This window comes from Calonectris borealis, chromosome 23 (assembly GCF_964195595.1).
Source record: "Calonectris borealis chromosome 23, bCalBor7.hap1.2, whole genome shotgun sequence".
Taxonomy (NCBI): domain Eukaryota; kingdom Metazoa; phylum Chordata; class Aves; order Procellariiformes; family Procellariidae; genus Calonectris; species Calonectris borealis.
In genome coordinates, this window is record NC_134334.1 from 220692 (window position 1) to 235162 (window position 14471).

The window sequence follows — 14471 nt, forward strand, 5'->3', positions numbered from 1 at the left end:
AACTGCTATAGACACATAGCATGCACAAAATTTGATTCCTTCTCTGCAAGACAATCCCCAAAACTATCTCAGCAAGTATTGCTCCCTGACATATCCCCTAGACCATATATGCATCTTCATGCCATGCTCAAGGCTTCCAGCCTGTGCTTTTGCTCTGGCAAAAATTGATTTAATTAAATCATAATAAAATAAAAGTGGTATGATCTGTGCTGAGATAGTATAGTGATGGACAGTAGTAGAAAAAATGATCTAGCAGTTTTATATGAACGCCCTGCAATGTCACAATATATATCAACCTGTTGTTTTTATTATCTTGCCCTCAGAGCATAGGGCTATTCCTTCACGCTCTTCAGCTCTGCAATGAGTAAGGGTTCTGTTTCAATGCCTATCCAAATTAAAACTGATTTCTGAATAATGTTGTGATTACAAAATATTAAAAAAGTCGTATTTGGTTCCTACCACTTATTTAAACATTTTCAGAAAAAAGCTATCAACATGATACACTATATTTTCAGTTACAAAGGACCATAGCTGATGGGAATCATCCAAGCTAATCATCCTGAGAACAAATATAGCAACATTACTGGATATTTAATTTGGCAGCTATTCTGCACTGCTAAGTTCATTCCTATAGATGCTATCGGACAACCTGGGAACATGGACCAACAGGAACGGACCAAGGCTGACTGGAAGTTAGGATTTCTTGAGACCAGAACCGCAGGGAGGCAGAGATGTGAACAAGCAAGCTTATGTGCTCAAGGATGGAGGGGAACAGAAAGCAATGCTAAACTCCACAGCTCTATTTGCTGAGGATATCAATTTTCTCACCAAACTAGAAGACAATTAATAAAAAAAAAAAAAAAAAAAAATAGAAAAAGCTTTGTTCCGTATATTCATGAATTCATACACCGTAAATACAACCAGCAACTATCTTGTGCCTCTGCAGCCAGAAAGGCTGCAGCTGCACCCAGTGTCACCCTCCGATCCCTGTCCATGGTCCTGCGCCGAGGCCGAAACACGGACCGAGTTTTGCAAGGACCTTCCCGAACCCTCCCTTTAAAAGCTCCTTCATTCTTTCCACTCCTTACGCTTCCACCTATAGCAAACAGACAGACAAGGCTGAGCACTGCAGGCAGAGTAACAGTGCCAGGAATGTAACAAGAGCACAAGCAGGAAGGGAGAAGAAAGGTAAACTAGTACATGGAATGGAACAAGGCGTAGGAAAGGACTAACAAAGGGGCTGCTACATAAAAGCCCTGTGAAGGTCAAAATCCTGCACAAAATGCTTTAGCTGTGGTTTCCGAGAGTTAAACCAGATAACAAAGGCAGGCCTTCCAAGCTTCTTAACATGAGAAAAAGCCTTGACTGCTTCTAGAAATGCCAAGACAGTAAAAGCCTTAGGAGAAGGAAAAAGATGGTCATAGTAAATGAGAAAGCAGAGCAGATCATACCACTCTTCATGCAAGAACCATTCAAGAGTGAAGACTGTCCTGACCCAATTGTCTGCTTTACTTTGATCCACATAATTGTTGGGGTGCTCTTTAGTAGACCAAGCTTCTGGTGCAGTTCCAATACTAGCAGTGATGCTGACTCCCATCAGTGAAGCTACTCAAGAAAAACCAATGTTTAAGGAATACATTGTACAGATACTTCCTCCAGAGTAAAAGTCCCTTGACCTTATTTAATCATTCTTCAAATAAAGGTAAGAGAGTTCTTTAGCTGAGAAATGTATATGTATGCAAGAAGGGAAGAGAAATAAAACCTTTTTCAGAGGAGAAAAATGGAAAAAGCCCCAACAAAACAAAACCAACACCACACGGTCACTTTTCACTGATTTAGTTATTGTTTATAAGTCTTAGGTCTATACCCTGCTGCCTGGTACAGTGGGCTCAAGCCCGGCCTCTCCTCCTTGGGCACCCCAGCCTTTTTCAGGAGGTTTCTCGGTGCCAGCTTCTGGGGCAGCAACTCCCATCGCCAGCGCCCCAAAACCCACCGAGGAACCACGCCAGCATGAGCAGAGAGAGGAGGTTCCTTTTCTTTGAAATGTAGTCTGAAAAAATGAGGTATCTGTTGCTGGTCGAGGCACACTGGCTAGCTGTTAAAACATACAGCCACCCAAAAGTTAATCTAGCCCTACTCAGAAAACCAAATAGGAAAATGTATTCACCTATCCCAGTTCTTTCTCAACAGTTCTCTCCCTTCATGCTCCCCACGCCAAGAAGGAAAGGATTGGTGCACTGTGTCTAGGATCAGAGCTGATTTGGACTACTCTGGATTATTGGAAGGTCTCTAAAAATCCAGTACTTTGCCTTGAAAATGCCACAAGAGAATTCTCCGCAACAAAGCAGCCCAAATTGGAAACTTTTACTGGTTCCAACTGCAGCAGTGTTGCAGAAGCAGACATGCACCTCCAAAGAAAATAAGCCCACATCTCCAGCTTGCTCTATAGCTGGGACTGATGAAATGAGAGTGTAAGTATGGACAGTCACTGACTAACAGCCTATGCCTTTCAGCAAGGCTGCTTTGTACTCCTTTCTGTGCAGTGTGCAGCTGACACCAGAAAAATGAGGTAAAGAAGTTTTTATTCTGCTTTTGTTCAGATGGTAATTTCTTATTAGTGTTGAACAGATTATTTGGGATACCTTGGGAGAGCAGGAAAAAGGTAAAGAGAAAGTTCCATTCTTGCTGCAGAAGCATTCCTCTCTTTCCTTATACCGTCTGCTGTCATAATTTCAGTTTTAAAAATAAACTGTAATTGCATAGTAAGTTCCATTACATTTTTTTGTGGAAGAAACCTTATTTCAAGATCTGGTCTCTGCTCCCCTGTTTGTGGCTGCATTATCCAGAATCTGATTCCCATAAGATATTGATGTGCTATATTTCCAAGCTCTAGTCATGCCAGACTTACTTTCCTTTATGTCAAACAGTGTGAAGCTTCAGTTTGCTAATTCTGTAGTGCTGAGAGGACAGGGGAATTAAGGACCAGTTTGTCAAGCTTCACTTGGAGAATATACCCAGGCTACAGTGTGCCAGCCCAGCAGGGCCAAAAATCAAGAGGTTTTTTTCCCCCCAAACTAGTGGAAACTATACTACAAAGGAGCAATGTTTTGGCAGCTGTGATCCTGTACTAGAGAATTTTTAGACCACTTGCCAATTTTGTAGCAAAATAAAATATCTTCAGAAAGGCCTATGGACCTGCCATCTTCATTTACGCAGAGGTATGTGTTCAGCTAAGCACACATACTCACTTATGCACTTTCAGCCCACCACAGAACAAGAAAACCTAGGTCAGAACCTCTCAGAGGTTCTTATATAACTTCGAGAGAAATTCAGAAGATAGATAGAAATACTACTGTGCGTACCCAAGTACACCATATAGTGCTATTCAGTTATACAGAACATACACCATATACGCTACGTTACAGTTTGCACACACTGGGCAGAAGAAGCGTCTTCAAAAAAGGAAATTAACAGAAAGTGCCCAAGTTATGCTTAGTTTTTTTCCTTTGTTCCGCTGAGTCTCCCAACAGGCTATTTTCAATACGCTCTAAAATGCAGAGTATACATAGAATCATAGAATAAGATATAGAATAAGACATTCTTCTCCAGAAGAGCTGGACATTTATATAATAAGCTCATCTGCAATTTACAGTGTCAATACAAAAACATTCTACTGCACACCTCTCTTCATGCAGACTAAATTCAAGCCAAAAAGTTACACCAAAAGTTATATCCTAGGAAAAAATCCCTCATACAAATGCTACTGCTAAATCACATCTTCTCTGAAATTCTTGCTTTTGCAAACTGTCACGATACTTGACTAAAATAACAACTCGTGCTTACTTATCATAAAGCACTTTAAAACAGGGAAAAAAACTTCTGCATTATAGATCAGATTTCATCCTTATTATTTTACTCAGAAGGTGGATAATTTTGGGGGTGTTTTTGGTTGGTTTTGTTGTGTCTTTTTTTTTTTTAAGTCTTCTTGAGTTCATTAGCAACTTATTCTTCACGAGCCATCATTTTAAACCAAGAATAGTTGTTTCTTCTGATAATTAAGGATAATCTTTTATGATAGGGTAACATATACTTATTATTCAGAGTTTGCTCAGTAATTTATCTGGGCTACTGCTGCCCTGTTATTTTAAACTGAAGCACTTGAAAGAAAGTCTATTAGCATAAATAAGAACTTTAAAAAGTTTTCCCACAAAATAGTAGTTTTGATAAAAATTAAAACAGTTCCTTGCAAATCAATTTCCAAGTTTTCAAAGTGCAATTCACATTTACTTCCCTCACCCATGTATTCAGGGTTTTGTACCTTTGTTTAGGATGAGCTGTTTCTTTGCTTTGCATGATGACGTTCCTCCTGTCCCCTGAGGAAAATGCCTTTGACATTTTGGTAGAGGAAAGAGTGTCTAAGTGACAACTTCAAATCTGAGTAAAGCAATAAGCTGCGGGCAAGTTGCCCAACTTCCACATGACGCACTTCATGATGGCTCTAAGAGGCTGAGTCTTCCTTGAGAGAAGACAAAGGACATAAGTTGCTTGTGAAAAGTGCTTCATTAGGTTTCCTTGGAGGATGCTCAGAGCGAATATTGATAATGCTATTGTCATTGATAGTTCACTGAAGGAGAAGCATTTGTACAGAGCATCCAGCACCAACAGTGAGGTCATGCATCAAATCAAACCTAATTACTGTCTGCAGTTTTGGAATGAAGAGTTGTGCATGACTCAGATGAGGAGAGAGAATTCCTCTGTAGCTACTTATTTCTCTTGTAGGGAAGCACAGGGAAAGGGGCATATAAACTGTATTAGGTTAATTTTGTAGAGAAATTCTTTTGTCATATCCACTCACTTCAGCAAAGAGAAGTCCAGAGAAACAGGATTTGTAGTTCAGACACCTGCAGTATGTGTTCTGTAAGTCAATACTAGACCTCTCTGTACACACAGGATGATAGAAAAGTTTAGGTTGGAAGGAACTCTGAAGGTCCCCTCTCACCTCTCCCACTCCCCACCTCTGCATTCAAAGCAGAGCACTTGAATTTATATGGGGATGTTCAGGACCTTGTCAAGCTTAGTTTTGAAATTTTGTCCCATTCCATCCTTGAAGCTATTCAAACCTGACTGGACACACTCCTGGACAAACTGCTCTGGCTGACCCTGCTTTGAGCGGGGGGGGGGGGGTTAGACTAGGTGTTTTCCAGAGGTGCCTTCTGACCTCAACCATTCTGTGATTCACAGAGTCCGCAGCTTTTCTGGACAACCTGTTAACCATGCATGTGTGGAGCATGCTCTCTTTGAATTAGACCTGCAGCAGAAATACATCTGTTCTATATGACTGATGTAGCTAATTTGAAATTAGTCCTAGGAGCCACAGAATTTATAATATAAAAATTAATCTTCAACAGGAAATGTTAATAAAGGAAAAAGGAAGCGGATAAGTTCACTCCTTTTGCAACTTACAACTATCACGAAATTCAGCATAGGGAAAGAACTTTAGTAACATTAGTTGGATTTCATAGTATTTTGAAAAGCATTTGAAGGCACAAACATTTGATTAGAGTGGCAGGAAAGAAAATTACCAAACCTCAATTTATTATGAACCTGAACAGGCATAATCTTCTCACCACCTAAAGGAAAGAAAATTGTCGTAAACTTATTTTTGTTATTTTCAAGGCTCTATACAGTTGGATATGATGCTTCATAGAGAACAAAGATGAGGGACCAGTCCAGTCAGTCCTTGCTCTTTGATATGAAAAATGAAATTGTAAGTAGAGAAGACAAAATACGCTAGATGGAAGGAAATAAAGACTAAAGTTAAGAGATTACATATGGCAACTACTGTGTTAGCATTAAATAAAAACAAAAGGCAAAGAAGGAAAAAAACCAGCTAGCATAAACAGAATTAAGTAGTTAGTTCCAACTGAGGGAAAGAGAAGATAAGTGAAATGGAAAAGGGTCTCCCAGTCTAGTGAGGGACTTGTGTTTAATATTAACCAAAGTAGTTTATATGTACCAAGCAAGTCTCTCAAGCTGTACTTTCTCTGCCAAGGCAATTCTCTAGGGCAACATTGGATGAGGTCTTCTCAAATAAATAGATGTGAAATGTTACGGGGCAGGGGGGGAATCGAACTCCCTTAACATTCTCTTTTTAAATTAACTAGATGTTTTAACTCCCCTTCTCTTTTACTTTCTCTGGCACAAGAACCCCAAATACAAACACAACACATTCATCCGTCTCACAAAAGGAAAAAAAAAGTGCATTTCATATCAGATGCTTTGCGTCAAGCCTGCTAAGGCTCATAAATCAGCTGTCTTATTGCCCTGGTCATTTCAACCAACGTCTGACCCTTTTGTTAACTCATGATTTATAACTGGAAGTTACTTTTTTTTTTAATGCCAGATTTATAAACTTTACTGTGCTTGGTTTGATATAATATCCATTTTGTACACCAAGCTGTAAGACAGTAAATTTATTGTCTATGAACTGTTACCTTGAAAAATTACATCAATGCAAAGTGGTTTCCATTTAGAATCAATGGGCAATAAATTCATTGGATTTTTTTTTTTGAAGGGGGGGAGAGAACATGATGATATTTATGAGGTCATGAGCAGCTATATAACGGGTGAAACTGGGAGCAGAGGCAACAGTCAGACAGGAGTTCTGAGTTACAGGGGTAGACAAAGACGAAATATATTCAACACAGCAACAATGCATAAGCTGGTATTCTGCTGTCTCATTATTATCATCTTCTCCTGTCCTCTCTTGTCTCTCCCCATCACCAATGCCAGTGAGATGTCTTATCAACTCTCAGGTAAGAGTCTTTTGATTTTAATGGTCATAAAGCAGGGGCTGGAGCAGTAAAACGAAAAGAGAAGCAGGTATGCTTTCCGAGGGGCCTTTATCTGTGCTGGTCGGCTGTAGAAAAAGCAGGAATGTCTTCAGAACACCGGCAGCACAAGTGACATCATCAGTGGGTGCTAGTCTTGTAAAATGGGGAGGTTGGGTGCCCTAAATATTTCTTCCTGCTGCTTTGAGATCCAGGAGACAAAGGTATTTGAGCCTTCTAGCACCGAACACGAGCTGGCATATACAGTGTCTGTCTTTGAAGCAGCATTAGTAGGCATTGGGTAATTTAAAGAAATTTGGCTGTACCGTCTCTCCTCTTGCTACACTTTAAAATGAGCTATGTTTAACTGAAGTTGTATTTAAAATGGGGGAAACTGATTGCAAAGATTGATGCAGTTCTACTTAGATCAAGAACAGGCAAGTCTGTCTTACACTACAAAAATAGCAATGTGTTGACCATGCTATTTGTTTGCACTAATGCAGATTCCATTCAGTTCAGCAAAAGAATAAATCTTTCCTTGAAAAAGCTGTCCTCAAAGTTTGAAATTATACTGTAAGTCAAGATTGAAATGGCTCAGTAAAAATGCACAACAGAGTCTGGAAGGTTACTGTCATCAGACCTGACCTGTGCTGGAAGAGTTTCTGAAATGAATTCTGAAAGAACAGGCAAATCAAACCCAAGGTTATCGCATAAAGTTAACTATTAAAAAGTAGCTGTTCTTACTTGCTTTGCAGGTGCAACAGCTGTTGTGCTGGTTCATAGGTATCAGTAGTCCCTAGTTTGCTTTGAAAATCTCAGACTCACTAAGCCAGCATCTTCTCAAGCCTTCCACTATGTTGTTCCACTTGCATTTACAGGCAACCATGACTCAGTATGGATAACATCTATCACATCACAGGGTGAACAAGCTGGCTCTAACAATTACTGCATTTGTTTGAAGACATCCATTAGGCTTATTAAATCTTCCTTGCTAATATAAAGAGTCTCTAGGCTGGGTAAGATAGAAATAGACATCTGTATTAAAGAAGGTTGTTTTGTTTTTTTTTTTTAAATCTCAAAGCAAATTTACCTGCTAACACTGCTCTGAATTAAAAAAGTAATACAAGGCTAAAGATAGGAATTGTCTCCACATAGCACAGAGAAGTTACAGTATTCTTATTCAGAGTCTTACACCGAAACCCCCACTGTCCTTTGCAATTGTCCTTTTGTACAGTGAACAAACTAACAACGTAGATGTCCAAGATCTTCAAGTTCTTGATCTTGGTCCAAGTTTTTGAAATATTGGGGGATTATTTTCAGCAGTTTATTTTCTTATGTATTCTCTATTGAGGAGCTACACAGTCTCACCCATCCTTGCAGGTACGAGCAACTAAAACTCCATAGTATCATCTAAAAATGCAACTGCAAAATGATAGTCATCTAGAGTTTGATAATAGCACCCTCTCGTTGCCCACAATTTTGAATGTCTGCTACATATTAGCAAAGATGAAATTTACTGCTCAGATTACAAAAGTCTTATTTACCTCAAGTATAACACCTCTAAGGGCTCCTGTTGGCACCCTGCCTTGGGGCACAGGTTAGTTACAGAATTCTAAACTCTCTATGCACATACAAATTAATTCCATCAGGTACCAGCAATCTATTGTTTCAGAAAAAGTAGTAATATCTGTACTGGTATGCACATTAAATGAGAAAGATGACTGAAATGCACTGAGAAGCATACCTGCCAAAATATGTTTTAAGATTTTCTATATTTATTCCTGCCCTTACCCCCATTTTATTGCATTTAATAGTTGGGAAACTGAGCAGGTTAATAGGCCTTGAACAGGAAGTTTTGTCTTTATTCATAGAAAAGCTCCAGCACAGGAACTAATTGATAAAGAAATGGACAAAAAAAAAAAAAAAAATTATATACAAGTCTGGGTTGTCTACAGCTAGGTACCAGAAGGGTTAGGTTGTGAGTTCCCAGGCAATGGGAGGGGCTGCTGTTGGTCAAAAAACTTTCTTAAAGAAAGATCTGCCAGAGAAATGAGAATCTGAGATTAACATCAGGAAGGTATCTTTTCTCAAAGCTTTGGAAGGGAAAAAAACCCCAACTATCTCCTATTACATTCATTAAATGAGGATGGATGATTTCAAGATAATCTTCAGCAGGTGGGGCCAACAGACCTGATCAGAAATCATTTGAGACAGATTGAAACAGGGATTCAAAGCAAAAGACTCTTACCATATGCCTCTTTCTGTCATCTTCCATTTGCAGCTGATGAAGATTCAAGATTAAATCTGGAGCGGTTGGGCAGCCTAGGAAGCACTTCCCTGCTTCAGTTTCTGCCAGAGCTCTTGGGCACACTGACTGAAGACAACAAAGCAGGTGAGGATTTACCACAGCAATTTATGGGACAGTGCCCATGGTCTGCATGTCCACCTTCCACAGATATCATGCCCCGACTCCTGGGTATTTACTGAAATACAACATTCTGTGTGGGCAACAGACAACTGTCACTTAGTTAACTGGGACCTTGGGGAAACCTGCTGAGCAGCCATGCTTGCAGCTCAATACTAGCTGGAAAAGTCTCCAAATTAGTTTAGCAAAACCTCCACATAGCAAAACCTCCAGATAGCAAAACCAGGGCAAGGCAAAAATTGGCCTAGAAGGAGCTAGCAGACAAAACAAAGTAGCACAGTCTCTTAAAAAACATCAATACGGGCAGAAAGTGTAGAATCAATAGCAATAGATGGTTTGAGAGGCAACAGACATAACAGATACTGGCTGAAGAAGTCAGTATAGCTTGCATCTTCAGAGTCCCAGATCCTGCTGGAACTGTGTGCTACAAGAACAACTGTCCATGCTGCAGCAAAAAGTTTTTCTGTCTGGTCCTCTAAACATTCCAGTTCAAGAATTCTGCTGGCTATAGCATTATGGCACACAAGAATGACTCGTGTAGGTTCACAATTTCTAATGGTAAAACATTTCATTGTGTCTCCCCTCCACCAGGTCTTAGCCCCAGCAGCTACGACCCAAGGGAAAATATCAAAGAGGTAAGTAAATGACCATCTGTCACTGAAACAAGAAAAATAAGACTCCACATTTTAAACTACACGGAACTGTTACCGAGACATCATTTAATATCCACAGACTTCATAAACAGTATAGACTAAAGTATGCCCCAGTGTTCTTGAAGATGGAATCACTTAGCAGTTAGATAAGCAGGGGAGAAGAAAAAAGAAAAAAAAAAAAGAACAAGAAAAAAAGAAAAAAGAGAGCGAGTAATCCAGCGTATTTCATTCTAAAGCCCCCCACATTTTTTCCTCAGAAAAACAGCTTTCTAAAATAAAGGCCAATTTCTAGCTTCACCAGGCCAGGCTAGTACATTAACCAGTATTAGCTGCATGTCATTTTTTTCCCCCCAGTAGATCACAGGCTACACAGTATTTTCAGATTTGTTATGAACTATTAGGTAAATGGAGAACATCATTCCTGTTCACTTGTCTGCTGAATTAAATATAAAGGCAGAAGACAGGGACTAGTTTTAGTGCATCATCTAAATCAGAGGGCACGCTGGGCAACTGCCTCTCCTTCCCCCAGTCAGAACACAGGGCTGGGTAAACAGCTGGGGCAGTGAAGAGCATACTTTCCCACTGGGAACATCTACCATCCAACAGTAACCTCTCTAATGCTGTTTGACTTCAGACTTTCTATGGAAATCATCCTCGAATTGCTTTGCTGGGCCGCTTCTTGTCCAAGGACAGGAAACAGTACAAGAAACGTGGGAATCTTTCTGAGTGCTTCTGGAAATATTGCGTGTAAACAGGAGAAGAAACTCTCCCTGACTTTGGTTGCATAATTTATACAGATGTCTGAAAACATGTATATAGATTTGCTTGATTTAAAATGAGAATGAAGAAACATGAAGACAGCTCCTAACTTTAGACTTTATGCTACCTGGAAATTAATAAATTCTTGATGTTTTGCAATTATGCTGTGAGCAGTGTAGTATTTTCTTTGAGTTCAGCACAACAGGAAGAAAGTGATGGGACAGAGAGATAAATATACCATACGATGAGAACTCCAGCAGGCGATGCAAGATTCCCATAGGGTCCCGTGAAACCTCCCAGAAGAGTGATACCTCAACTGCATCCAAGTCCAGAGGCAAGAGGACTTTCTCCTTTGGGGTGACATAGATTGGGGTGCCAGGAAGAAAGGGTCATTGCTGCATTCCCCGATGATGCTGAGCTGGTGAGGGATTGCAGCTTAACAGTGCCCAGTCCCCTCCTGCCATCCCCAAGGCACCACAGAAACAATAAGCATGTGTCAGGATCAAGAATCTGCTCCCACTTCTGCTGGAGAGAGATAACTGTTTCTCTTGGTCACTCATAAAGACAGACCCACAAATCTATTTCTTTGCAGCACCTTGCCTAGTCCCCAGCTGCCCATGACAACAGGGTTGCCTGTGCATAGCACAGGCTTTAAGAATTGTGTCTGATTATCACCAAGCACAGCATGGAAGGTAAACATTATGGTTGTCAACGTCAAGGCTTTACACCCCGATTGCGGACAGTGGAGGCAGACAGGGATGTCATGACTTAAAAGATTCTGTGACTGTGACCTGCACTTATGTGGCTGCACACACAAATGCGGGAAGGTGATATATGGGCATAGATCACAAGTGTTACTAGGGCAAGCCACCTCCTGCTTGGGTACTCAAGGGCAGTGAGATTCGTTCCACCACACGGTTTTTATAATGTTGCTGTATCTTGGCATCTAAAGTAAATGAGAGAGAAGACAAAAGAGCAGCTGCAAAAGGGTTCTAGTCTGACTCCTTTGTATGTGGAGTACCAGCATACTTTCTCAATCCCAGATACTTCCTGATAATATCTGCAATGAATAGAGCTAAAAAGTCAGGAATTGTTTCTGGGGGATGGCGTACCAGCATACTTTCTCAATCCCAGATACTTCCTGATAATATCTGCAATGAATAGAGCTAAAGAGTCAGGAATTGTTTCTGGGGGATGGCAATTTTCATAATATGCTCAAACAGTCTGAACTGTGAAGCCATACCTTGTTCAACACATACTTTGCATAAACCTCATGCTAATCAAGGCTCACAGAAAGCTTGAAGTAAACTTCACCTAACAGTGATACACATGCTACATTGATCTCAATAATATACATCATAAATCTCTGACTGTGCTGTTTAAACAAGGCCTACAGGTTTGATGCAGCTTCTTCACATAAATTGTAAGACAGGTGAAGCCAGCTGTAACAAAGAAAAATGTCCTCACAAATGCAGAGCAGCTGGATGCATTGTGCAGCTATTTGAAATCTTCTGAACACTCACCCTTCTCTTACACAATGGAGCAATTCAGTGCCTGTCTGGAAATTACTCCTTTCCTGTCACCTCATCAGTCAATAAGAACTTGTAAGAAAAGACTTCAAATTAATCTAAGTGAATAACCGTCTAAGATTTATTTCATAGTCAGGGAAAGGTGTAGAGCCTACAAAGACTGGGGGGGGGACGACGACCTGTTCAATCCCACTTCAAAAATTGCAAACATAAAGCAAAATAAATAAACCCACAATTAATAATAATTTTAAAAAATATTACAAGTATTAAAAAATTCACTAGCCATCTACGTAAGAGAATAAAGGAATGAAGAGAGCTGTCAGGTGCTGAGGATGGAGTCAAGATGAGGTAACTGAGCTATAAACACTCAAACTGTTTCAGCATTCAATACTGCAAAAATACTTGCTAGCAGCCATGGCATCTAAAGAAGCAATACTCAAACAACTTGTTGTGTTCAAGCTAGGCCAGAGCACAGCAGTGGGGGCTAGGGGGGAATTCAGCCAATTCTAATATAGCAGAATTTCAGCAGAGCCTGAAACTTCCAGTCATTCACAGTCTTTGCCTCTGGTGGGAAGGAGTTCAGACTGCATCTTTGGACATGACCGGTAGTTCTCAGAAAGCCGACTGTTCGAGACCCTGTTGCACACTCAACCACCTCCTTCCTGAAGAAAACATTCATGGCAGATGCCAGATAAACTCAGTTCCTGGGCCCAAGACCGGAGAGCCCGGCCAGTTCACGACAGAGGAGGGCAAACTCCGCTTCTCCCCCATCCTGCTATAACCTATAGCTCCTGCCAGCTTTCAGCTTCGAGCTTTTCCTCTCTTCTGCAGGCCAGAGATGAGGCAGCTGGAGCTGTCACAGAAAACTAGAGATCGTAGGAAGAGCTCTGGAGGCCAGGCTGATTGTCTTTCCACTGGACAGGGCAGAGCTCTCGGAGCAGACAGAAAGGTGCAACTGTAGCTGGGGAAGTGAGCCGCAAGAGTCCTCTCTATGCCAGCCTGAGCCTGCCTGTAATGGTTCCAGGCAGCAAACTGGAGCATCAAACGGGAGCCAAGCTGGCAGACGCCTGTTTGAGCTGCACAGTAGCAGCATGCAATATATATCCTGAAAGTTAATACAACTGTGGAGCAAGCCTACTACAGAAAAGCTACAGTCCCATTAGTTTTGAGATTGGGGTAAGATTCACAGGTCCAATACTTATCTCTCATCACCTGCCAAAAATACAGAAGTACATCATTGAGCTCACCTTTGACATCCATGCAGAGGTGAAAGCTACAGGTTTTTAACTGCAAGCAAGAACTGCAGCTGACAGGAGGATGACTGCCATTGACAAACGAGTAATGTAGCTGGACTGACATTGCCTAGATCTCTGAATAAAAACATAGCACCACCTTGAACTTTTTCATTTCACAAGTCTATTCACTTCTCATAATTTTTGGACCAAAAATACCTAGATAATTTGGCTTACATTTGTAAGTATGTTTAAAATGACTAAATCACCCTTCTAAAAATTAATAAACCATCAGCAAAAATATATCTAATGTTACCTTCAAGATGCCTGTATTTCAACGAACTGCATCACTTACCTTGCCAGAAGCACCTTCAGTTACATACTTAGAATCTAAGATTACTTCTTTCTATTCCAATTTTAATAAGATGCTACTTCTTTTGTTCTGTACCTTGTACTCCCTGCAGTGACTTTGCCTTTCTCCTGCAGGCTTCTTTAAGCACTGTCAACCACACTTCTCTCTAAAGTCCCTTAAAGCAGAAAGAGATGAGCAAATTGTTTCTCTGCAATTAGTTAAGAACTTTATTGCTCTCTGAGACATGCCTGTGAATTAAACCTATGAATTGTTTCTTTGTACTTCCTCTAGAACACAAATTTTAGCATGGTGGGGCCAAAGTGCTGCCAGGGTGTTTACTATTTACCTTTTCTAACAAAATCAGCAGAGACAAGAAGCTTTAAATCCTGCATGCCAAACCCTGACAGCTTACACATCCAAATATAATCCTTTACATTCAAAAGGTACTTGCCCTTCTTTGTGGGATGCAATTAGAAAGGAAATAACACGTCCTGAAGTGGGCAAGGTAGAGTGAGATAAAAAAACCCCCACAAACCCCACACAAAATAGGATGAATGGCCACTACATCACCATTTTCACCGTACCCACAACCTCAACATCTACGTACAATCAGAAAAATGTAATGAATATTTTCTTAAAAGTCTACTTTCTAGAAATTACCAAACAACAAAAGTAAACACACACCTGAAAC

The 14471-nt window shown here is 40.5% G+C and overlaps 1 protein-coding gene across 1 annotated transcript; it reads left to right on the top strand.

Annotated features, from left to right (window-relative positions):
- Nucleotides 1–6673: 6673 nt before the first annotated feature.
- UTS2 (urotensin 2) lies at nucleotides 6674–10818 on the top strand. Its single transcript, XM_075172107.1, has 4 exons — nucleotides 6674–6815; nucleotides 9112–9222; nucleotides 9847–9890; nucleotides 10543–10818. The coding sequence occupies exons 1-4, from the start codon at nucleotides 6713–6715 to the stop codon at nucleotides 10657–10659; spliced, it is 375 nt and encodes a 124-aa protein (XP_075028208.1). The 5' UTR covers nucleotides 6674–6712; the 3' UTR covers nucleotides 10660–10818.
- The last annotated feature ends 3653 nt before the right edge of the window (nucleotides 10819–14471 follow it).